This window comes from Juglans regia, chromosome 12 (assembly GCF_001411555.2).
Source record: "Juglans regia cultivar Chandler chromosome 12, Walnut 2.0, whole genome shotgun sequence".
NCBI classification, from domain to species: Eukaryota; Viridiplantae; Streptophyta; class Magnoliopsida; order Fagales; family Juglandaceae; genus Juglans; species Juglans regia.
In genome coordinates this window covers 20,043,613-20,069,164 of record NC_049912.1, presented here as the reverse complement: position 1 = coordinate 20,069,164, position 25,552 = coordinate 20,043,613, and the positions used below count along the sequence as shown (strand labels likewise).

General features: G+C 36.6%; 2 protein-coding genes across 4 annotated transcripts; one reads left to right on the top strand and one right to left on the bottom strand.

The window, feature by feature from the left end:
• Nucleotides 1–15,678: 15,678 nt before the first annotated feature.
• On the bottom strand, nt 15,679–17,241 carry LOC108994707. The gene is made up of 3 exons (XM_018970024.2): nt 16,813–17,241; nt 16,472–16,725; nt 15,679–16,263 (listed from the first exon to the last, which is right to left on the bottom strand). The coding sequence occupies exons 1-3, from the start codon at nt 16,957–16,959 to the stop codon at nt 15,867–15,869; spliced, it is 798 nt and encodes a 265-aa protein (XP_018825569.1). The 5' UTR covers nt 16,960–17,241; the 3' UTR covers nt 15,679–15,866.
• A 2,329-nt stretch (nt 17,242–19,570) lies between these two features.
• Nucleotides 19,571–24,461, top strand: LOC108994773 (pentatricopeptide repeat-containing protein At3g09650, chloroplastic). Of its 3 annotated transcripts, none has more exons than XR_001996757.2 (2): nt 19,571–20,321; nt 21,316–21,642. XR_001996757.2 is itself a non-coding variant. In XM_018970103.2 (2 exons), the coding sequence occupies exon 2, from the start codon at nt 21,880–21,882 to the stop codon at nt 24,145–24,147; it is 2,268 nt and encodes a 755-aa protein (XP_018825648.1). In that variant the 5' UTR covers nt 19,618–20,321; nt 21,780–21,879; the 3' UTR covers nt 24,148–24,461. The 3 variants fall into 3 exon arrangements, 1 of the variants encoding a protein (XP_018825648.1); XM_018970103.2 differs by lacking the exon at nt 21,316–21,642 and adding an exon at nt 21,780–24,461 and having other exon boundaries at nt 19,618–20,321; XR_004797739.1 differs by having other exon boundaries at nt 19,621–20,321; nt 21,353–21,642.
• The last annotated feature ends 1,091 nt before the right edge of the window (nt 24,462–25,552 follow it).

The window sequence follows — 25,552 nt, the reverse complement described above, 5'->3', positions numbered from 1 at the left end:
GGCGGGTCTTTTGTGGAGGGCTTTTTTCACTTGGATTTTAAACATGGTTTAAAAATAATTTTTTTAAGAATTTTATTAAAATAAGCAAAGCCAAAGTTTTCGGGATATATACAAAGAGAAAATATATATTGCAGCCTACTATGTGCTGCAACCGCAGCACCCTCCATTGATTAAGTGAAAAAAAAAAAAAAACACAGCACGGGTGTGCTGCGACTATGGGCTTATGCCGAGAATAACTCATATACAAAAGGACTTGTGCATAAGTGTCTAAAGATTAAAAAATAATAATTATATACGGTGATGTCATAGAACAAAATCCGAAGAAATAAAGTTCTAGTCTCGTTCATTGTCTGTTCACGATTTTCAAAACTTCTACAATTTCTCTCCATCCATATGCACCACCAATAACATCTTTCACATAGTTGTGATTTGAGAGTTACCTCAAATGCATTGCTAGCTGGCCATAAATCCACAGCCCTTCGTGACATCATGCAATGGAGTCCCGTTCTAGCAAATATATCATACCATAAACTCATGGCTACATCACAATACAGTAATAGATAATCCACAGACTCACCAATTCTCTTGCACATATAACATCAATCCAACACAACGAGTCGGTGTTTCCTTAAGATTATTTAAGGTGAGAATCTTCTTTAATAAAATTGTCCATTCAAAAAATGAAGCTTTTAAGAGAGCATTAGTCCTCCATATGTTGTTCCATGGAAACACTCTTGTAAAAGGTTTCATAAGGGACTTATAGTACTGCTATACAGTAAATCTCTCATTCTTGGACGGTGACCATAAAATCGTATCATCTCCTCAATTCACTTTACAATTATGCACAAGATTGAATAAATATGTAAATGTGTCAATTTTCCAGTCTTGAGCATCTCTAAGGAAAATGAGATTCCATTAGGGAGAGCCACTAGAGAGACCCATGAGTTATGCTACTAAAGTCTCTTGTCTTCGTGCGATGTCGTATATCATTGGATAGGCTTCCTTAAGGATTCAATCTCAACACCATAGATCAGTCTAGAAATTAATTCTGGAACCATCCCCAATTGCAAAGCGTGTGTATCAATGGATGTTTGTCCAACCTCTTCTGATGTGTTTTCAAGCCCCACCCTATGTGGTTCGCTCACCTCATTGGAACACCATCCTCCCGACAATCCACCAAATTTTAAATTTATGATAAATTTCCACAAAGCATTCCTCTCATCATGGTACCTTCATAGCCACTTATCTAATAAAGCCTTGTTGAAAACTAACAAGTTCTGAATTTCCAACCTGCCTTCACGTATTGGGGTACAAACCGTAGCCCAACTCACCAAGTGAAACTTGAATTCTTCATCTATTCCTCCATAAGAAATCTCGCTACAACTTCTCTAGCCAAAAAGTGACCTTGCATGGTATTGGAAATAAAGATCAAAAGTAGAGAGACATGTTGAAAAAATTACTTTTTATCAACACAACTATACCACAATTGGACAAATAAATCATCTTCCACCTCGCCAGTTTCTACTCCATTTTTTCCAATACTACGTCCCAGATAGAGTGTGACTTAAAGGAGGCATCCAAGGGAAGACTAAAATACTTCATTAGCAAGGTGTAGACTTTGCATCCTAGAATGATGGCGAAGCTCAAAACACTTGAAACAATTTCAACTAGAATTAATTTTGACTTGGCGGGATTTACTTTCAATCTTGATGCTGCTTCAAAGCAAAGTGGAAGAGCTCGCAAAGCTTAAATGTTATTGTGACTAGCACCATATAATACAAGAGTATCATATGCAAATAAGATATGGGTAAGGGTGCTACTCCCATCCTATGGGGCCGGGTAGCCCCCTCCCCGCCCCGCTGCCCGCCCCTGCAAGGGCAGGGGTGGGGTTTTGCACCCCGAAACCCACCCCACGTGTGCGTGGACTGGGTACCCCATTCGAGTACCTGGGTGTGGGGGATGGACACCCCATCCATCTGCCCCCCTCCCAAAATGGACTTTTTGGCCCAGAACATGGTTTTGGGTCCAAAATTACTCAGAAATAGCTGAAATGAACCCAAAATGGCCCAGAACTGGTTCAGAAATTAACCAAAAAAATACAAAATAAAAAGAATTTATAATAATAAAAAGAATTTACAAATTAAGAGAAAATGAACTACTTCTACTACTACTACCTAGTAAATTAATAATAATAACCAAGTTGTTACAATAATACAAATTAAGATAAAATAATTACAAAATTACAAACATAAAACATTGTATGAACATTACAAATAACTGAATCACTGAATACAACTAAACTAAGCGAGTTGTTTGACATTGGTGACGGGTGGCCAAGGGCAGAAAGACATGTAATTACTGTTGCGGCTGCTGCCTTCTGTGAGATTATAAAATCTGAAACATTAACAATTTAATAGGAAAATAAATTAGAATTATAAACAAGAAATAAAAATTAAAATTACAAATATATATTAGAAATAAAAAAAGATTAAAAACTAAAATCTGACTAACCTATATGAGATAGGGATCAAGATGAGAATAGATCAATTGAATTTTGGTCCTTGGGCTTGAGATTAGGATTAAGGCTTGAGCTGCTCATATGACAGTAAGATTATAAAAGTTAAAAAAAATACAAGAAAAACAATTAGTTACCAAAAATTATATAAATACAAAAAATAATTAAGGGACAATTAAAATTGTACAAACCTATGGCAAATGGCAATGATGAGTCCAATACCATGAAATCATACTGTAATGGAGGTAGACGTCACCTCATGTCTTGCTACAACAATTAAATTTGAAATTAATACCGTGAAATGAATATAAATAAATCAAAATAATAAAATAAAATCAACGATTGCCAGATCTAGGTTGATCACCATCTTCCTTTACATTGGTCTCCTTAAAGTCAAGAATATCTAGAACATGAATTTTCATCTTGTTGATCTAATTTTGTGTGCAAATCAATACCTCCACAGTGGTAGCAGACAATGAACTCAAAAATGGATCCAATATGTGCCCTCTAGTAAGAAAGACCGACTTTGAGGCAACAGTGCTAATAGAGATGGCCAAAATATTGTGGATCATCTCTCTAAGGATGAGATATTTCACAGCATCGGTATTCCACCACGCTAATATATCAAATTGTTGTATATATGAGAGAAGATCCCCTGTCAAATATCTGTCTACCTCTGACTTTGCCTCCATAGATTGACATACTAGTAGGGGTTATGTGAGAGGCTCTCACCCCATGTCAACTTACGCATTTTCCTCGGCCTGACTACTGGAGAAGGCGGTGAGGTAGGTGTAGGTGTAGGTGTAGGTGCATTACCACTCCTGATCACGGTAAACTCATCAAACAATTTACCAATACTTTCTCTAACCATTGTTCCAATAAAATCAGCCCATGCGTTCGTATGTGCAAGTCACAAACTATATATCATGTCATTAATCTTAATATGGGGGTCAAGAGCAACAACCACATATAATAAAATATTCAGCCTACTCAAATATCTCCAATACTTGTCATATTTGACCATCATCATCAATGTCATCAATGCATCCTAATATGGTCACCCCTACACATTTCATCAAATTCTTTTTTTATTTTACATATTTGTTGACATAAATCATTGGATATAGGATGCAAATAACCAGATAACCTCAATGTGACCTCATAGAAAAGCCTAAAAAAATCTACAAAAGTAGCAACAACCTCTCAATCATCATCAATAGACTTTCCTAATCCCATGTGTTCATCAAAATATTTGACATATTGAATGTCTTCATCACCCAATATTCAAATGCCATCTTATATTCATACACCGCCTTCAACATCAAGAAGGTTGAGTTCTATCTTGTAAGAACATTAGTACAAAGGTCATTTTTGGATATTATGCCCGCATTTCTTGTAGCAACCTTGAATCTCTCCAATCTAACATGAGAATATCTCACAAATCTCACAGCCGTTCTAACTTCTGCAACTGAGTCATCAACATCTTTCAACTCATCAATCACAATTAAATTCAAAATATGTACAGTACATCTAACATGCAAACAGTCATCACTCAAGATTATTTTATTTGCCTCGCTAAAATAGGTATTAAGATATCCCAATGCGACATCGTTAGATGAGACATTATCAACTGTAACTGTCAAAATTCATGCCAACCCCCACTCATTTGTTGCGGCCTCCAAAGTCTTCCCAACTGTCTCAACCTTGTGATCGAAAATTTGACAAAACTTCACAATTCAATCACAATCAATGAAATGTACAGTAAAAGATATGTAATTATTATTTTGAATGGATGTCCAAATATCGGTAATGAGGCAAACTACATGACCCGTCAATTGGCCCCTTAACAAATATTTCTCTTTCTTGTAATGTTTTTTAATATCCTTCGCCATTGTGTGGTGAGAAGGAAGACTAAATCTCGATTTCAAGCAATTAGAATATTTTTAGAACCCTCTACCCTCCACAAATTGAAAAGGTAGCTCGTTCATGATAATCATACGAGCTAACTATCTTCTACACTTATCGAGATCATACTTAGTATACCCCTTTAACGTTGAATCTCCACTACTCCCATCCGACATTTTTTTTAGTCCAATCTTTAATCTAAATTGACTCTTCTTAAGTAAGGATTTTAATGTTGGATTTTTCTTGCATTGTTCTTCTAAGTGGACATTTGATTGTGATGTACCATGTTTTCTATAGTGACATCCATAGAGTTTACCACAGTGGTTACATTTTGCTTGGGGGTTATTGGGGTCACTACCCTCTAGTTTGGTAAAGTGAGACCAAACTATGGAAACAAGTGTCTTGCTTTGTGTGGCCTTAGGGGCAGGATAAGGTTCCATCTCCATAGGGTTAGGACTAGGGTCTGTGCGTTAGTGCCAAGAGGTGTAAGGTTAGGTGTTAAGGTAGGGGTAAGAGAGCTCTCACTAAAATCTGCCGAACTAGATATTCATGATTCCTGATTCCCCGATACAGTAAAAAATCAGAAATGAAAACATGTCACTAGCATCAACAATGAACACCACAGATTCACAGCAACACCAAAGATTCACATAATGATTAAAAAAAGATTGAATAAAAGTCACAATTTCATGCATAGATATCCAAAATTTGGACCAATCTTGCCCAGCACAGCATTCCTATGACAATATGCTAAAACTAATAATTGTTCTATATTTCTTGACCATCCATCAAGCATTGATATGAGAATTTGCTACAACTAATAATTGAGTCATTTTCAATTTACAGACTGCAAGGATTGAACAATATTACTGATTTAACAAGTTTCTCTTAAACAAATGTCTCTAGAGCTTCAAGCTATTCACAATGTCACTAATAAAGCTAATGAGAAACTCCTTTATGAATTTCTCAAATTATAAAGGATGCTAACCATCAAACTTATTAACACCCACACACACACATACATTAAGGGTAAATTCCATTTTAAGGTCCTAAACTAACAGCCATGCCAAAATAAACACAATTTAACTAGAGGGACCGAGATTTTGTAACAACCAATTTGAACCATTTTCAATTTTAAGAAAAAAAATCTACTAACAAGCTGTGGATTCATAAACCTTAATATGCAAAATTCTAATAATTTTCACAAATTAGATATCATAAACTCAATGAAAATCTCATAAACCCTATGAATCCCCAAAAAAGACCTCCACAAATTCGTAACCCCAACTTAATTTGGGGTTTTGCTAAATTAATTTAGCGTTTATGTAAATCCTAAATTAATTTAGGGGTTTCAAGATTGAAACCCTTAACATAATTAAGGGTGTTAAGGGTTTCAGATTGTAACCCTAAACTAATTTAGGGTTCCAATCCGAAATCCTAAAGTCACAAAAAAAAAAATACAAACATTACAAAAAATATGCACAAATCAAATCGCCACAGCACACAGCACACAGTTCACAAAGACACAATCCCATCCTCCAACTCCTCCATTTAATCTCATCCTTCCTCCAATCTTCATAACTTAACAAAAAATAAACACTGAAATAATCATATTCGATTAACTTGCCTTTGTTGACGTAGATGCATATAGATAGTGACGGCGTAGTGCGTATGACGGATGGACGGTGATGGAGATGGAGATGAGAGAGCGAGAGAGAGAGAGAGTTTTCAATAGGGGTGTGGGAACAGAGAAGAGGCAGATGGGAGTCGTAGGGGGGTGTTTTATAAAAACCCCTAGCCATAAGACAATGTCGTTTTGTTAGAGACACAAAGATTTCGAATTATGACTAGTTTTATTTATATATATATATATATATATATAGGGGGAGGGGGAAAATCGAGCGCCTTAGCTGGAGGCCCCAGATGCAGGCAGGGCCACCCGACCCTCGCATCTGGCGGCATGGAGCCCCGCCCCACCCATGCAAATGCAGGGTGAATGGGTGCAGTGGGGCCCTACACCCCGCTGCCCAACCCTAGAGATGGGTCATCTCAAGTGAGCCGATTCTTACATCCTTTACTACAAAACCAAATAGAAATCCATCTTCCACAAGATCTACGATTTTACCAAAAACTTCAATTATGAAAATAAAAAGTAGTGGAGATAGGGGATAACCTTGCCTCAATCCCCTCGAACTTCCGAAAAAGCCATTGGAGTACCGTTCACCAAAATAGAGAAGTGTACGGTGGATATACATAATTTGATCGAAGAACACCATCTCACTCAAAGTCCACACCTCTCAAGCATGTGTAACAAAAAGTTCCATTTTACTCAATCATATTCCTTCTCCATTTCAAGTTTGCGTAATAACTCTGGAACGCTCGACTTGATGCCACTCTCTAAACATTCAATGACAATGAGAACATAATAATAATCGGATTAAAAAAATAATTAATTATCTTATTATTTTCATTAGAGTTCTTGTCTTAATTTTAGGACTTAGAGTGTGAGAGAGACATAAAACAAATCTCATAATATTTATGGTTACTCCAGTGGATTCCTCATATAGCATTAAATGCTCAATAAATACTATAAGATCAATTTTGTATATCTATTTCAATCTTACTCTAGATCTTAGAGTTAGGACAAGAATTTTAAGGACTTAAATATGTTAACCTACTACATCTGAAAAATAATTAAGATGAAGATTAAAAAGGAAATAAATGGTTTTAGGAAAAAAAAAAAAATCCATTTCAATGAATTACTTATAATCACTCATACTTCAAGTTCTTTTCAATGGGCAAAATAGATTACTGAAATTAAAAGGTATAATTATAGAGAGTGGTAAACCCTGGCCAACAGATATTTCAAAACAAATATTACATTATAGAAATAAATTAGACAAATTGATAAATACAATCTTTTAAGAGGGCTGCTAGAGACACAAATGGATCCCACACACTGATGTAGCACACTAGCAGTGTGTCACGTCTCCCTTCTATTCTCTCTCTCTCTCTCTCTCTCCCTCCTCGTCGGTGTTATCTGCCCTCCCGAGGTGGTTCCCGACCACCACAAACAGCTAAAGTACATGTCATTGGCTAAGATCTCGCCATCGAGCCACCTAGAGGCATGCGGTCGACCATGCACATGGTGTGCAAAATGTGGTCCTCGGCTACCAACGTGCACAACGAGTTGTTGTGAGCTCCAGGCCAGCCGTGCCGTCAGTGTTTTCTACCCACCCTGAGGTGGTCCCTGACCAGCATGGCCGACGAAGAGAGAGGGCACGAGCAGAGGGCAAGGGTGGCGGCACGGGTGGATGGGAGAAAGAAAGAGAAAAAAAAAAAGTGGTGATACAGTAGTGTGCTACATCAGTGTGTGAGATTCTTTTATAAGATTCCTTTGTGTCTATTGTGTTTTCTATCTTTTAATGATTCCAGTCCCATAATTTCTTAGCTCCTGATCGAGAAAAGGTCGTTACAAAGGAAAAATAATTCATTAATGGGCACTAGGATATGCATTGGAACTGTGTATATATATTTGGGGTGGTCAATGACGATCTCCTCTACATGTTTTTAAACAACGAGACAGAAGTTAAGGTTACGTTTGGTTAGTGAGGTATTATGAGGTATTCTTTGAATAGTGAAAAAGTAATGATAGAATTTTTTTTTTTTTTTTTATACATGAGGGAGGGAGGACTCGATCATTGGTTCTCTTAGTAAAAAATGTAATGATTGAATATTGAATAGTAGTGAATAATAATAATAAAATATTAAAAAAAGAAGCATGAAGCTCTTGACGAAAAGGGACGATATTTTTTGAGCAGCAATGCACGACACATGGGAGCTATGTGCTAGTTGAAATGGGTGCATACACGGCCATGGGCGCAAGCAAATCTGAAGCTGAAAGACCGAAAAAAAGGAAAATAATTCAGAAAAATAAAGAACAACATGACATCAGCCGATCAGCGACCAGAAAAAAATATGAGTCATGCTATTGTGCCGCTTTTGTGTGACCACTACAAATGACCGCCTGACGTGGCATATAATTAAAATAATAAAAAAAAAACCGATCGAAAAGGGGCTGAAATATCGCGGGAAGTGTTTTTGAACACATTCAGAAAATTTATCTTCACCCTCCCGTTGCCCTCCCCTCCCTTGCCGTCCCATGGTTGTCCCCTCATTGTCCCTGTGGCCATCCCGTCGCTAAACACCATCATGTGTGCCTTCCATCACCGAACATCAGTTCACTCCTTCACGAGAACCATCCCGCAGCATAGAGCTTCTACCCTCCTCCACGAGTGCCTTCCGTCGCCGAACATCAGCACCCTCTACATTATTTGTTTATTTTTGGTAAACTCCACCAACCACTAAGCTTCTACCCTTTGATACGTTATTTCTTCTCTTCACAGGTAGACGTGAGGGTTTTTGTTTTTTTCTCAAAGCTTTTGACTTGCTTCTTAGGGGTTCAGTTTGTTACTTTTTTGTTTTAGTCTAGAATTAGCTTGAATGACTATTAGTTGTAGTATTTTGTATGAGATTTCTATGTACTTTTTCTTTTTAGGTCTTGAATTGCATCGATGAGTGCCATTACTCACTGGTTAACATCTATAAGAGATTGGTAATGTTAGAAAAAAATTCCGTGAAAATCATTTACACTCACTGGTTAACACCCATTTACATTATATACGCACAATTAATAAGTAGTCCTTGCAGACTGCTGAGTTGACTCTATCAATATATAGCTTGTAAATTTTTTCTTCAAGATTTTTAGAAAAGTTAAACCATTGTTTAACCTAGATTGAATAATTTTACATTTTCCATGTTCTTTGAAAAGGAAGATTACAAAGAAGGTGCTTGCTAAGAACATGATCAGATACTTAGGTTTAGAAGCATAACTCAAATGACATTTTTGCTTCTTCTTCGGCTTGTCATGATCAATTTATTTGGAACTCTAATATTTAAATATGTGAGGAGTTCAAATGGCCTCTAAATATTGCAATAATTGTGTTTTGGGGAGTATTGAAATATGATGCTCATCTCTTTTATCAACGTTCTACTTCATAAGGAGCTGTTTGGCATCACTTCTCAAATTTCTTTGGTGTAGAATCATTGATTTCTCATTCTTGGAGAGCTAAATGCAATTCATGGTGGACCACTTTCTTCAATGGTTCAAACCAACTTCATCTCATTGCATTGCTGACTCTTGCTTTAATTCTCTGGTAGCTCTGGCTAACATGTAATGCTGCTAGATTTAACAATTCCTTAAAACCTTTTGTTATTGAAACTGACCATGTTTTTACTAATAAACTGGTTCAAATTTGGCAGAAACCTCCTTCAATATTTTTTGAACAATGGTATGGTTCCTTGTAGACTAACAAATTGGCTAAGTCATATTATGGTGAAATTTTCTCTTCTTGCCCTCATATCTCATTCTCGTTGATAGTTTTATTTGTCAAAATTTCAGTGAGAATTGATTTTTATAGTCTGGAAAGTCTTGTGGATACTTTTGCTGGTATGACTCTGAAATACTATCATATTGCCAAAAGACTATCAAACGATTACAACACTCAATTGATAAATTAAAAGTTGAAGTTTAAAAGATCCAAGCATCAATGGATATCCAAACCTTGAATCATCGACTAGAAATAGAGGCCAAGAGGTGCAAGAGGCAACTGGAGAAGGCTACCTACGTTCTAACAATTTCATTGTCGTGGTTTTTCTTTCTTGGGTTACTTATATCCAGTTGTGGTTGGTTCAAAGGAAAATGCTAATGTTGTAATAGAAGTCAGTAACTGGAAAAGTCTATTTGTCTGTGGAAGTTCTTTGTATTTTGTGGAAGCTCTTTGTATTTTTTGTGACTTTGAATATTCTCATATATGTGGAAGCTCTTTGTATTTTGTGGAAACTCTTTGTATTTGTTGAGATTTTGAATACAAAGCTTGTATTTTAAGTGTTTGTTTTTAGTAAAAGAGAAAAAAGTGAGTCTTTTTCTTACTTCAAAAATTTGATTGTATGAAACATGAATGCAAAAAGCACACCACCAGCTATTAAACTATTAGGCTAGTGGCAAGAGGGTCCCTATCTTTTTGAACTATCTTGGATTTTATTGCACCCAAAGTCAATCTATGAACTCGGCACATGTGTCCAAACTTAGCTTTCTTGATCATGTAGCCAGGATACTTAGGAAAATCATCAAATATCATTTTTTGGGTTCTATACATAAACAAAAGAAAAGAATAGGAATAAATATTTGAACAATTGACTTTTTAAGTGTACGTAAATTTGTGGAGTCTCATGTTATGTACCGCTCAGATTGTAATTTAGTCTATCTTCTCTTGATAAGTGACTACTCATCTATGCATATCAATAAAAATTGAGAATAATATCATACTATGTAACCTAAGATGAAATTTTGCTATTTGGACAATCAAGCTGGAACTTTCAACTCTAGTAATTTAGTTAAACTAAATACTGAAGACACCTAGATTAACATATGAAAAATTTTAAAAATGAAGTAGGTAACCACCTGATAATATATGATGTGAAGCAAACAAACAATAAGACAGTGTGGAAGTATAGGTCTTGTACATATCTTTTCTGATTTTGAACTTCTAAAAAACTAATATTATCTAAGAAAGGTCTTGTACATATGTTCAAAAATAATAGTGCAATATACAACCTCAATTGTTGGCAATCTCCTTCTCGTACTCGATTTATTGAGAGCCTTCTCAACGGGGTGCATTCTTCTCTTAGTTTGTGGTCTCCCTTTACTCCAAACTATCAACTGACTAAGAACTTTGCCTATCGTGCCATCCATGGGAGTAACTGGACTAGTTGTGGAAGTACATTCTCTTGAATAGTCATCCGGGTACTCTAGCTTCAACTGTTGTAGCTAACTGCTCAATTTCACACAGTTTCTCTTGATCGTTGCGGCATTTGAACATAGTTGATAAAAGCAATTTTGGATCCGATCATACCTTTGTCTCTCGGGGTTGCTCATCATCTCATAACTACTTTTTACATGGATATATTTTCTCTTTATATCTTTCCTCCACTAATCCGAAATGTATTTTGGTGGAACTTCAATCTAGCCTAACTGCGCCAGAATACAAAGAGCGTGTCTGCATAATATTCCCTTAAACTCAAAAACTTGCAACTGCATGTAATATCTAGGGGATCTTCTTCATCTACGCTCATAATGTAGTTTGCACATTTAAGTAGTCCATCACTCACTTCAATCTCATCCACGACTACATACGTATATTTTGCACCATCGCCCCCTAAATATGAGGTAGTCAAATATAAAAACCCTTGAAATTCTTCTTGTACTTCCTTAAATTGGCAATTGTGTATGTTTTTTTAAATTGCTTCTCGATAGGATAGCCGAAGATGAAAGGAATCTCAGTGTTAAATGAATTGAAGTCAACAATTGCTTTATTTTCTGCTTTCCTCCTAAGGGCTGAATCATACTGATCAACAAATTGTTTCAATGTGGTCCTAGAGTGAACGTGGTCATCAAAAAATGTATTCATGCTTTGACTACGTTATGTAATTGACATTCAGCTTAAAAGATGTTTTTAATGTACGCCGGCACCTAAAACCGCCTATCAACATAAATAGATCACAACCAAGCATTATCGCGAAGATCATAGGTGTTAAGCAATTCGCACCATCGTTCTTTAAACTCATTCTCACTTAATGAGTCATATATACATTTGTGTAGAGTACTTTTGATCTCGTCATATCGAGAATGTGACCCAAACTTCTCAGGAAGTTTCTTCATGATATGCCACAAGCAAAAACGATGCCTAGACGATGGAAACACCCTCGCAATGCAAGTTGCATTGCCTTATCTTCGTCTGTAATGATTGCATTTGGTGGTCAGTCATTCATACACTTCAACCATGACTCAAACAACTACTGAAAAGTATGTGCGTCCTCATTGGATATCAATCCACACCCGAATAAGATTGATTGACCATGATGGTTCACACCCATAAACGGCGCAAAAGACATTTTATAAGCATTGGTCAGATATATTGTATCAAATGTAATCACATCCTCGATTGATTGATACGCATCTCTACTTCTGCCCTAAACACATTCTTTAACCTCATGGCAGGGCCCACATCGATCGCATAAAAAAAGTCTGGATGATTTTTTCTTCTGCATATCTTGGAAGTAGTGCATTAGAGCTTCAACACCTCCAATTCTAAGGCGAAGTTGTCCTGTGTTGTCAATATAGTTTTGACATTTATTCTCCCCAAATAGCACATTTTCATACCCCCCCGCTTGAACAACTACACTCTTGAAAGTCTTAGATGTACATATTCCAGCCTCATCATTTATTTCAAGTCTCTTACTCACATGAGCATCTACTTTCTTGAAACATCTAAAGTGTATTGTTTTTCCGGACTACATACATGTATGTAATCCAAGATTATACTAGACAAGGTGTATCTGCCGTTCTCATTCAAAACCGCATTAACTCTTGTTTTGCACCATACCCTCTCTATTTGTCTTAGCTTGAGGACATTGGAAGCCTAACTCTTTGTTGTGCCTTGCTGCGCACATACCAATGTAAACCATCTAACCTTCTCATCGTCTCTTTGTTTAGAATTTCTTCTACACACCTGAACCCTTTATGCTTAGCATACTTCATATAGTAAGATCAGACTTCTTCATCACTAGAAAATATCATTCCAACCTTGGGTTCTTCGACACCATCATCATTATCAGGCCCATCATCAACCACTATTTCATTATATTCATTATCCAATAACTCTACAAAGGAAGCCATATCAACTTAGCTTTGGAGAACCTACAATTAGTATCTGATAATTAAATTAGTATATCATTTATTTTCTTTATATTATTGACATGAGAAGATTATAAACATTTTCATCATTACATTCAACAGTCTACTACAACTCGACAAAAAAAATAACAACAACATACTATATAGAGTAGCATCTGATCATGTGAAAAAAATGAAGGCATTGGAAATTGAGCTTATAAAAAGAATAGAGCGTTGAGACATTAGTTTCCTCATATCTAAGACCATGAATACTTGACATTAAAATATAACATGTACATAAATAAATTAAGATGATGCCTAAAGTGCCCAAGATTAAAGGCCCCCCATATTTCTCATTTGGTGTCATTATTATGGCATCTTGTGGATAAGGTTGCCGATGAGTCTTTAAAGCTGACCTCACATACAAAAGGCAAGTACACAATCAACCTGGCCTTGGATTCATCAAATTCACATATTGGGGAAAGAGGCGTCATGATAAGTTGTAGTCTTGAAGGAGATCTGGTAAACTTTTAAGTGGCTTCCCTTTTGGTAGCCATTTTCAAGTTCGTATTTTTTCAAGGTTAAATAAAAGGAAACAAAAATATACAACAATATTCGAGCAAAACATAAATTTTGTGTCACGGTTTTGTTAAATTTACAAATTCTTTGCACTAGCTGAAATGAAATGAAAACTATATCTATTTCTTACATAAAGTTTCACCTCATAGACCAATGACAAACTATTTAAAAGATTAGTTTCAGAAGTCAAAACATAGAAATATACTTCTTTTTCTTTTTGCTGGGCTTCACTAGCCACAACCCTTAACATTTTGTGTGTAGAATTACTCTTCGTTATAATGTGTATTCCTATTACACAAAGAAATACATTTGGATCCCTCTTTTTACTTTGTTTAACTTTTTTGGCATGAAGAAATGAGGGTTATAAATGTTGATGGAATTGGACCCCTTTAGGCGTTAGACTTTTTGTGTCTTGTTTTAGAGAGAATTGTCATTGTCAAAAGATCTGCAGATGGCAAATGCAGTTTATTTTCTTATTATTTCAAGTTTTGGCTTGGCTAATAAGCATATGTGCATCTTTCTTATCCATTAAAGCAACAAAAATAGAGAAGTTATGAATGCAAAGCCATTTGTTCACGCATACATTGAAGTTCTGTGGGGGCAGCCTTGTTTGGCTGCAACCTGGTCACCGGAATTGCAAGCATCTCCTGATCCCTCCAAAAAGAGAATGCCAAGAAAGAAAAAAGTTCTTGGAGAAAACTACCTATAATTTTTACCTTGAGTCCGGCGTGTGACTGTGGAGTCAAGAAATTTGAATCGGGGGGCGTCGAGATTGTGGAGTCGAATCGCTGGTGGAGTTTTTGTGTGGACCCAGGTCTTGCCGGAGATGGGGTCGAGTATGGTGGTCGGCGCCGTGAGGGAGGAGGCAGGTGGATGCGAGATGGGTCCTGTGTTTCGGTTGTGGATTCGAATCTGTGGTGGAGTTTCTGTGTGGACCTAGATCTTGTCAGAGATGGGGCCGAGTATGGTGGTGGTCGGTGTCGTGAGGGTGGGGGCAAGTGGGGCAGGTGGATGCAGATGGGTTTAAGTTCTTTACATAGGGAAGAAGTAAATCACGCAGGAATGGAATGTGTTTTTTGTTTTTGTGCCACATCAGACACTACACGTCACATGCCACGTCAGGCAGTCATTTGCAGTGGGCAAATGCAAGTGGCAGGATAGCTTTATTCAAAAAATATTTATACTCATGGGTGGATGAAGATGGGGTGTTGCTTCCAACGGTAGGGGTGGTGTGATGAGTTGGTGGACCAAGAAATCGTATCCGTTTAGATAGTTAGATGAGATGAGATTAACTATAATAATATTGAAATTGTTCGTGAATAGTAAAAAAATAGTTTGAGTTAATATGTTTTATGGGGTTTTGGAAAATGAGATAAAAAAATTGAATAAAAAAATCATAAAGTTAAAATATTATTAAAATATTATTTTTAATATTATTTTTGCTTTAAAATTTGAAAAAGTTGAACTATTTTTTATTTTTTGTTTAAAAATTTGAAAAAATTGTAAAGATTAGATGAAAAAGTTGAATATTTGAAATTAAAAAGTGTCTGTGTTTGTGGTGTTTAGATATTGAGATGGAATGAGATAAGTTAAGTTAAAATGATTTTACTATCCAAACCAGTCCTAATCTAGCCTTTAATTTCATTAATTTTTCTAATATTTTAGGAAAAATGAAAAAAAGAAACTGAGAGATGGCGGGGAGAAGAGATGCAATCGTTAGAAGAAGAGGAAAAGGAAGAGTCATGGAATGGAGAATGAGAATCTCCGGCTGACTTGGGAGAGAGGGGTTGCTAGCTAGGGCCTCGGGTGGCTCTGTGTGCGTTTTGGAAGCGAGAAGATAACATGGCATGCTGCAGTTGATCTTAGCTGAAAGTATCCAAGCCAATTGAGAAATACCAATATATTCTCATCTCATTAAAATTTCATAAAAAGTTAATTTACAAAAATAAATTGATGACAATATCATTATTATGAACAAATATAGCCTGATCTCCACATTACTTGCATAGAATCGAGGTGTAGCTTGTGGCTTTAGCTTAGCTAGAGGCCGGCACAATCTATTCTTTGCTTGCTTCACACTAAATTTGAGTGCTTGCTAAAAGTAAAAGCCCATGGAAATACCAACGATGGTGGCTGAATAGTATGGTTCTGTGTGGTTATGGGGTTCTCCCTTGCCATGCTTGTCAACTGATGTCGAGGCGATCTCGGCGGAGATGCATAGAGGATCGATGTCTCGAGCACTTCACGCCGCACATTCTGTAGCTCTTGAGATATTGTTTCTGCACGCAATGCTGTCAAGTATAGACTAGCAGCGAGGAAGACTGTAGCTAACGAAAACACTCCAGCAGCAGAGAACAAGCCTTCTCGGATGACAAGGCAACTAGGACTTGGCCTATTCCAGTTCTTAAGATGCCCAGACTCTACGCTCAATCCAATCAACAACAAAATCTCCGCAATGGAAAAGCAGATCCTGCAAGAACCCGGAAAAAAAAAAGGTTCTTTTTTTATGGCTCTCTGTCATAATAGTTTCCTGATCTCTTCTACATTTGGAATTCAAAATCCTTGAGAAAATCTCCAGCATTCAAAAAAACAATTAATGCAGAAATATGCCATGTTTGAAAGTGTGTAGGTTAATGGTACTGAAAATGCAAGATAATTGGAAACGAGTTATATATTACCAAGTTGAGACAAAGAAAAAGCCAGCTAGCCATGTTAGAGACTTGGGAGGAGCAGAGTCGGGGTCCCGAGCAACCAATGTTGAACGTGGCGATTTAGTGACTGCAATCAACATGTACGCATGTTCCACCACCATGGAAATTGCTAGTACAACAAATGCAGCAGCAGCACACAACAATGGTGTTTTCCCACTGCCACTATATATGCATTCATATTTCCCTTTATTTCCTCTATTACCGGTTCCCACCCAAGCAACCTGTACCAAAACCCAACAGATGCTTTTACATCAAATAATATTGTCAAGTCGACCATAGTCCCAGAACATTATTTTTGCAACTCTTACCTCAGAACGCAAAGCTTCTGCAACGAGACAAAGAACGAAGCAAAGCAAGCCACAGAGAATGGTCAATACGACGAGGAAGGCCCCGGTTTTGCTGCCCAGCTCGGTGCTTCGACGGCTTGGTTCAAGGTCGGCATGTGTGACAACCATTTTCTAAAAGAGCTGAAACTCATGCCAGCCTCAAGAAGAAAGACATCATGGGATTTGAGTTGTTCGGTAATAAAATAAAGAGAGAGATATGGAGGGAATTATTTACAGAATTGCTTGGAGCAAAGGTTGCTTTAAGGCTAAAGATTCTCAGGCTATGAGCTTTATTGTTAAGAATTCACACAAAGGACCATTTCTGCTCCTAAACATTTTGCTTTAAAGGTGCTCGATCTGTAAAGATAAGTCATCGTGTTTTTGTTCGATGGAATTGTGTTGCTGCTCATGAATTGGGGAGACGCGTGTAGATATTGCATTTCTCTCCTTTTTTTTTTAAATTATTTTTTATTATTGGCTTAAAAGTACTTTTTTGTATACTGTTAATACATATTTAAGATTGTGATGAAAAATATAGTTTGAAACTTAAGGCTTATAGCTTATAACTTAAATAATACGGTCTATACTTCAAAAGAAGTTTACTGTTTGATAAACATATATCTAAAGCATTTAGTTAATTATATTTATTTTTTAAAAATATATAATTATAATAATTTTTTGATAAAAGTTTTAATTTGGTATTTTTTAAATAAGTAGACATTCAGCTTTTTTAAATAATTAAAATACTTTTTATAAATTTATCACACATATAATTTTTTTTCTTTAAAAGAAATTTTAAACAGTTGAAAATACTTTTTAAGGTTTTAAACTCAATACAAACAAACAGGCTCTTAGGTTATCCACACGTTACAGACTTGTGGAAACAGCTTCATACCTCTCAAAATTTCTGGAAATTATCAACTTTGGCGGCTGCCTCATACTTCATTGCAACCATTGTAATGATACCGACCGTTTGAGGGTGCGTCCAAGGCTCATATAATTTTTTAAAATAATGAAATCTATTATAAAAAAAAATGAGTTATGTTTCAGGTATGTTCAATTTTTTTTTTTTAAAATAGTTTCTTAAGATTTGCATAATTTAAAATTGTACAAATCTTTTTTTTTTTGGAGATTAGTACAAATCCTTTTTATTGCAACAATTAGTTGGGATCTATGACACTACAAATCTTGTTAGTTAGAAGCTAGGCCTTTACACCCTCGGGATTAATCGGAATCCTGTTTCCAGACACTCAGTGTCAATAACAAAAAGAGTGTTGTTATTTATAAGTCTCACACACCACACACCACACATCATAATATTTAATTTATAAAAGTAATTAGAAAATTATTATTAAAAAAATAAGTATTTGTGACGAGTTATTTACAACGAAAATAGACTCATTTCAATAAAAAATAACTAATAGCAAATAAAAAAAAATTCTAGTGAAATGTTACTTTATCACATAGTAAGTTATATTATAAAACTTCTTTCATCATAAAATATATATAATATATCACATCAGAACATGTTATTTCGTAAGTTTATTCTTATAATTTTTCTTTATTTATTAAGCACTTCTTCTTGTTAAAGTCATTTTAATAGTTTAGTACCCATCATGCCAATGTTAGGAGGAGAGGCCTTAGGCAATAAATAGTTGAGTACAACATTAGTAGAATTATTTTGAGGGGCAACTCATATAGATAATGAAGGATGCCGTCCACAGCCTTCCCAGTGGCCGAGACATTCCCAACATTATTATTGAAGTCCAACTAGTCCTGTCCAATTTCGTGCTGTGTACGTGCCAGAAAATCCATAAACCATCCAAATTTGGACCACATGCATGCATAATCTGGTCCAAATGGGATTCAGAACCGCCCATTTAAATTTCTATATAAAATATAATTAAATTTTTAATTTTTTTTAAATTTTAAAATAATAATAATATTAAAAATTAATATTTTATTTAATTTTTATATAAAATTATCTCATTTTATCTTATTATTCAAATTACAGTATCTTAAGATAGTGATATTTTACACTTTCTTTATTACTTATTTACTACCTAATTATTTTTTTCATGTTGTTCTTTGAATCTGAATTAAAAAATCCAGAATATGAGATTTGTTTATAATCTAAAAGAAAATAAATTTAATCAATATTATTTTTTTAAACTGTCATATAAAATATAATAAATAATTTTTTTTAATTTTTAATAAAAATAATATTTTATTTAACTTTCAATTTTCTAATTCATCAGTAACCAAATGTGATTTAAGTAGTTTTAAATTGTATTTGAATGTTGAGTTGAATTCAATTCTTTATGAATAGTAGTGAGTTGAATAATAGAAGAAGTTATGTGAGGTCTATCTAAACTGAATTTAAAGTGTGTTTATATGTTAAAATGAGTTTAATATTTTTTATAAAAAATTATAAAAAGTTATGAATCACACATATAAAAATGTATTAAGTTAAAAAAAATTATAAATAATATATATAAGAAAGTTTTGGATTAAAATAAATTTAATAATTTAAAAATTAAATATTTAAATATTGAATTCAATTTAGGTTGCGTTTGGATGTTAAAGTGAGTTGAGTTGAGTTGAGATGATAAAATATTGTTAGAATATTATTTTTTAATATTATTATTATTTTAAAATTTAAAAAAGTTGAATTATTTATTATATTTTATATTGAAATTTAAAAAAGTTATAATGATGAGTTGAGATGAGTTGAGAGATGTTTGTAATCCAAACGAAGCCTTAGAATTCACTGCTGACAATCAAACGCAGCCTTATAGAAAATGGGCAGTGAAGAGAGAGTTTGGGTTAGCGGGGAATGAGTTAGAAATCGATGAAGGGGGAGGTTGTGGATGAGGATGCCGTTGAGGAGAGGTAGCAGCGTTCATGGTCGGTCCATTTGAGGGTGAAAACGGGTGGGAAAGGCTGGATGGTCTCTCGGAGAAGAAGATAACGAGGGAGGGATAGAGTGAGAGAGTTTAGTGGATGGATTCTGTCCTCTCGTTTGCTAATCATTTGACATATCCAGAGTTAATGCCCCCATTGAAAATATCTTCCCCTTTCCCCCCGCTATCTCTGTCTCTGCCGTTCTCTCTCTCGGCTTCTCACCCTCCTCTCTCCCCGTCGCCCTCTGCCTCCCTGCTGTCTACTGCTCCACCGCGCCACGCACGATCTCCGTAGCCCTTCCATCGCCGGTTAGCTCCTCCGCCTTCATCTCTCTTCTATTTCTCTCGGTCTCGAAACTCATACCCGTTAGGGGTTCGAAATCTCCAACCTCAGCCGTGCTCGGCTTCCCTCCGGTCATCCCCGTCGTCACCCCGCCGTGCCAGTCCGACGCCGGCAACGGTGGCTTCTTCCTCTTCGTCTCTCCCTCTGTTTGAATCACCCTCTGTCTTCCCTCGTGTCTGTTGCAGAAGAATGCATCTCTCGATTGCCTCATCGAGAAATCGAGAATGATCTTGGCATGGCTGAAGGTACGAATTCTGTTCTATACGCATTTTCTTTGTTTTTGAGCTCTTCTCAACTGCTAGAGGGATCTTCAGCACACAGGATAGCTTGTAAATTTTATGGATGGATTCAAATTTTGTTTCTGATTTGAGTTAGTGTATCAATCGGTTTTCTTATTTCATGTTTACATAGATAGGATATTCTTACATTTAGTTCCTTTGTCGAATTTCCAGAACTTGATTCTGACGGACTAGATGGATTTGTGTATGTGTGTTTACCGAATGATTAGTCTCGTCTAGAAGATGAATGCTTAAAAAATAGCATGGCTGGGGTGCCTTCTTGCCTTCTGTTTTCCATTCCTGTTTTTGTTAGAAAAATTCTTAGGGCTCTTTTGGACGTAAAATTATCTTGAAGATTTTCTAAACCAAGATGGAAAGTTTTAGAGAGATTTTTGTGTAGGTTTTTTGAAAGTGGTGGGACCCTTAGAAAGTATCTTTTGATTGAGTAATTTTGAGGTGTGTTTTTATTGAATTTGAAAAAGTGGTAGGGTCCATTGAATGATGTTTGGAGAGAGAAGTTTTTGCAAAAGGCTTTTTTTTTGGGTAAAAGTTGATTGGATAAAATGATGGATCTTCTTGTTTGTGCGTGTTTATGATCAAGTGCATGATGCCAGTAGGTAGGTCGACTTATTGCTCTTTTAGATGCGACTTTATCAAAGATAGAATAGAAATCTTCAAATTTGAATGCAGTTAACAGGAAGTTACTATGTAAAGAATTCTACAGCAGTCCTGCCTCCATATTTAAGCTACACATCTTTAAGTTACTATGTGAAGCCGTTGCAAATAAACTGGCTTCACATGGCAAGAGAGTCCTGCCTCCATATTTAAGCTGCACATATAGGTTGTCTGATATATCCAATAATCCATTGGAAGTTCTGAATGCTAGAAAGAACTGCCCTTAATACTGTTATTGTGAACTTTAATGCTGCCCCGTTTCATATTTTAAATATTTCATGTTTAGCTTCTTGAATTAGCTCAAAGGAAGAAGAGAGTTGCAGGTGCACTTTGTGACAAGGAAAAGCTGGGCAATTCATTTCTGGCTATTGGAGAATCATACCAGAAGATCTGAACAATATATTTGTATATGACCTAGGTAGTCAAGACATATGCTTATTTTAGTTGCCTAGATTTCAGCAATGGTCATGATCCTGTTGGATAATTATAGGTTGATGTTGAAGTATGTTGACTGTTCTGTCCATGGATGTGCTTTAGATTTTTACCATGGTTGTAAACTATAGTGTACAACAATAAATAAAAATAAAAAGTTTAGATTTCAACTTTGATGTGATACTAATGTTTTGTTATATTTTATTTCTTAACGTTAACTGACTTTATTTTACTTGGGTTATGCGTTGGACTTGGACTACCACAATGCATACATATACTAATTTATTTTTCTAAGAAAAATTGCTCTTGCTTTTGCAGTATAAGATGAAAGATTTATGAAATGAGAGAAATGCTAATGGATCATCGCAGATTGCAGAAGATATTTTCAACAAGTTTTTAGGGCATAACTCTGCATAAGATGAACGCTGCTACCTCTCTGCAACGACTCTCACCATCCTCATCCTCATCCACAAGCTCCCCTTCATCGACTTCTAACTCATTCCCACTAACCCAAGCTCTCTCCCTTCATTGGGCATCTCTTCCATTTGCCATCTCCTCCACAATTACCATAACCATCCCCAAATCCTCCAACCGATATGGATTGCCCGCTACAACAAACCACACTAGCCCAACAGACCTTTCTCTCACCACCACCGAACCTCCCAGCAATTCCTTGGACCAAAGACTCCTATCTCTCCTCCGTCAAAGAAAAACAGAGGAAGCTTGGATAGCTTACACCCAATCCACTAACCTCCCAAGTCCCACTTGCCTTAGCCGCTTGGTCTCCCAATTGTCCTATCTAAACTCTCACTTGGGCCTCACGCGTGCCCAGTCCATCATCACCCGCCTCCGCCACGAGCGCCAGCTCCATCGCCTTGATGCCAATTCCCTAGGCCTCCTCGCTGTTGCAGCCACAAAGGCCGGTCACACCCTCTACGCCACCTCTATTGTCAAGTCCATGCTTCGCTCCGGTTATCTTCCCCATGTTAAGGCGTGGAGCGCCGTAGTAAGCCGTCTCGCCGCTTCGGGCGATGACGGCCCCACAGAAGCCCTCAGGCTATTCAATGCAGTCGCCAAGCGGATCCGTCGATTTGCAGACCCTACCATAGTTGCCAACTCGCGGCCCGACACGGCTGCTTACAACGCTGTGCTCAATGCCTGTGCCAATCTCGGCAATACTAAGAAGTTCTTGCAGTTATTTGACGAAATGCCCGAGTTTGGTGTTGAGCCTGATGTACTAACTTACAACATTATCATTAAGCTGTGTGCGAGAGCCGATAGGAAGAGTTTACTAGTATTTGTATTGGAGAGAATTATTCAGAAGGAGATTCCGTTATGCATGACAACATTGCACTCGCTTGTTGCGGCTTATGTTGGTTTTGGTGATCTGGAAACAGCCGAGAAAATGGTTCAAGCAATGAGGGAAGGTAGGAGAGATCTTTGTAGGGTTCTCAGGGAGTCGACTCAAGAGGAAGAAGATGGGGATGGAGACGTGTTTGTGAAGTTGCTTCCTAATTTTATTGAGTCCAGTAACAATGAGCCGCCACTATTGCCCCAAGCATATGCTCCTAATTCTAGAATTTACACCACTCTAATGAAAGGTTACATGAAGGCTGGCCGTGTCACTGACACAGTTCGAATGCTAGAGGCAATGCGGCGCCTGGATGACAGTGCTAGTCATCCTGATCATGTAACATATACAACTGTTGTTTCTGCAATGGTAAAGGCAGGATTGATGGATCGGGCTTGTCAAGTACTGGCTGAAATGACGAGAATTGGTGTTCCTGCAAATCGGATTACCTACAATATACTGCTTAAGGGTTTCTGCCAGCAACTAAAGATAGACAAGGCAAAGGAGCTGCTTAGGGACATGACTGAGGATGCAGGAATTGAGCCTGATGTGATATCCTATAACATCTTGATTGATGGTTGTATACTTGTTGATGACAGTGCAGGGGCTCTTTCTTTCTTTAATGAGATGCGGGCTAGAGGAATTGCTCCCACCAAGATTAGTTATACCACTTTAATGAAAGCTTTTGCCTTGTCGGGTCAACCAAAGCTTGCTAACAAGGTATTTGATGAGATGCTTAATGATGCTCGAGTGAAGGCTGATTTAATTGCCTGGAATATGTTGGTTGAAGGCTATTGTAGACTGGGATTAATTGAAGAAGCAAAGAAAATAATTACGAAGATGAAGGATAACGGGTTTCACCCGAATGTAGCTACTTATGGCAGTCTAGCAAATGGAATTGCATTGGCTAGAAAGCCAGGAGAGGCACTTCTTCTTTGGAATGAAGTGAAGGAGAGATGCAGAGTGAAAAAGGAAGGAGAAAGTTCCGATTCTTTATCTACTACCCCTCCATTAAAACCAGACGAGGGGCTTTTGGATACCCTGGCTGATATCTGTGTGAGAGCCGCTTTTTTTAGGAAGGCCTTAGAAATTGTGGCTTGCATGGAAGAGTATGGGATACCACCAAATAAGACCAAGTATACAAGAATCTATGTGGAAATGCATTCAAGGATGTTTACTAGTAAGCATGCATCAAAGGCGAGACAGGACAGGAGGAGTGAGAGGAAGAGAGCAGCTGAGGCTTTCAAGTTCTGGTTGGGTTTGCCTAATTCTTATTATGGGAGTGAGTGGAGGTTAGAACCCATCGATGGTGATCAAGATGTTTCTGAATTTTGATTCGGTTTGACCAATTGGTACGTTTCTGTATATTACAGTTCTGGATTTGGGATTTCCCGCTCAAAACAATAGAGGAAATGGAAGTTTTGATGTAATTATTCACTTTGATACCAAATATCGTGTTAGAAATATATTCTGTATTTTGGTTCGATTGATTTTGATTTTTAGTTATGGAAAATGGGTTGGACATATATCATATAATGGTATCACAGCTGAACTCAATAAGTGATCTTTGACGTCCATTGTGTTTTGTGCACCTTAGATGTATAGTGTATAATTGTAATTGTATGTAGGGCCATTAAATTTGATGTGTACGAAGCTTGCATAAAAACTTGTAATCAGAGTAGAAGTCTTTTGACGAGAGGATTTATTAGTTTTTCTATGTAAAAGACTTGGTATCCTCTCCTCTTCACACAATTACAAATTATTCTTATGAGTAATTCTACCCGCCATTCCTTTTATCATTATCCTTCCACCATCATATTATGTGGTATTAAACGAATGAAAATTATTTGTTATGTCCAATTTGTAAGCCAATCATTTGATGCCACATCATTAGATGTTCACAGGATGATGGTAAAATGAATGATAAATAAAATTTTTCTATTCTTATAGATATTTATATTTTCTGCAAATTATTTTTATATTTATATATCTAGTGCTTAGGAAGATGGAAATATAGTTCTAACATCATGAAGCTTGATTTTGAAATGTAAAATAATTTACTGTAATGCACGAGTTGTCTCGTTTTTACCCAAGTCATGTGCCATTCTGTACATCTTTCTATGAATTGAACACTTCAACTTTGAACAATGAGATAGAGAACCACACACCTGTGTTGAAAACGCATTAACAGACCATCATGGAGGGTGGCTCAATGTTCCTTAGATTACTCCCATGTGATTGGGCATGTACCAGGTCCTAGGTTTTAATCTGAATATGGATTCGCCTTATTCCGTTAAATTCTCTAGTTGAGAATAGGGTCTAGTCTAAAATTCAAATCCGACTTGAGCAAGCGTTCCGACCGAATAAGCTCCTTCTGTTCCGTTCTCAATTAGGTAGGGTGCTACTATATTCATGCCCAGCTAGTGAAGCCACCTCCATTTGTCCCTTCCTACCCTTTTTCACTCAAAAAAAACACATTTATAGCATATACTTGTATTTTTGTAACTCTATCCAGTCTGTTTCTACAATTTTAGAATATATGTTACCATGAACCAGTACCTCATGATATTGATGACAATCACTAAAAAAGCATCTGAAGAGATGTGATAGAAATTCAGAATAGAGAATGAAAAGAAATGAAAGTTTGATCTGCTCTAAATTTTGCTTCTTGAAGAGTTCCTACTTTAATGATGAAGCTCTGCTTTTACATCAAAACTAGAAATTGCTACATAATCCTTCT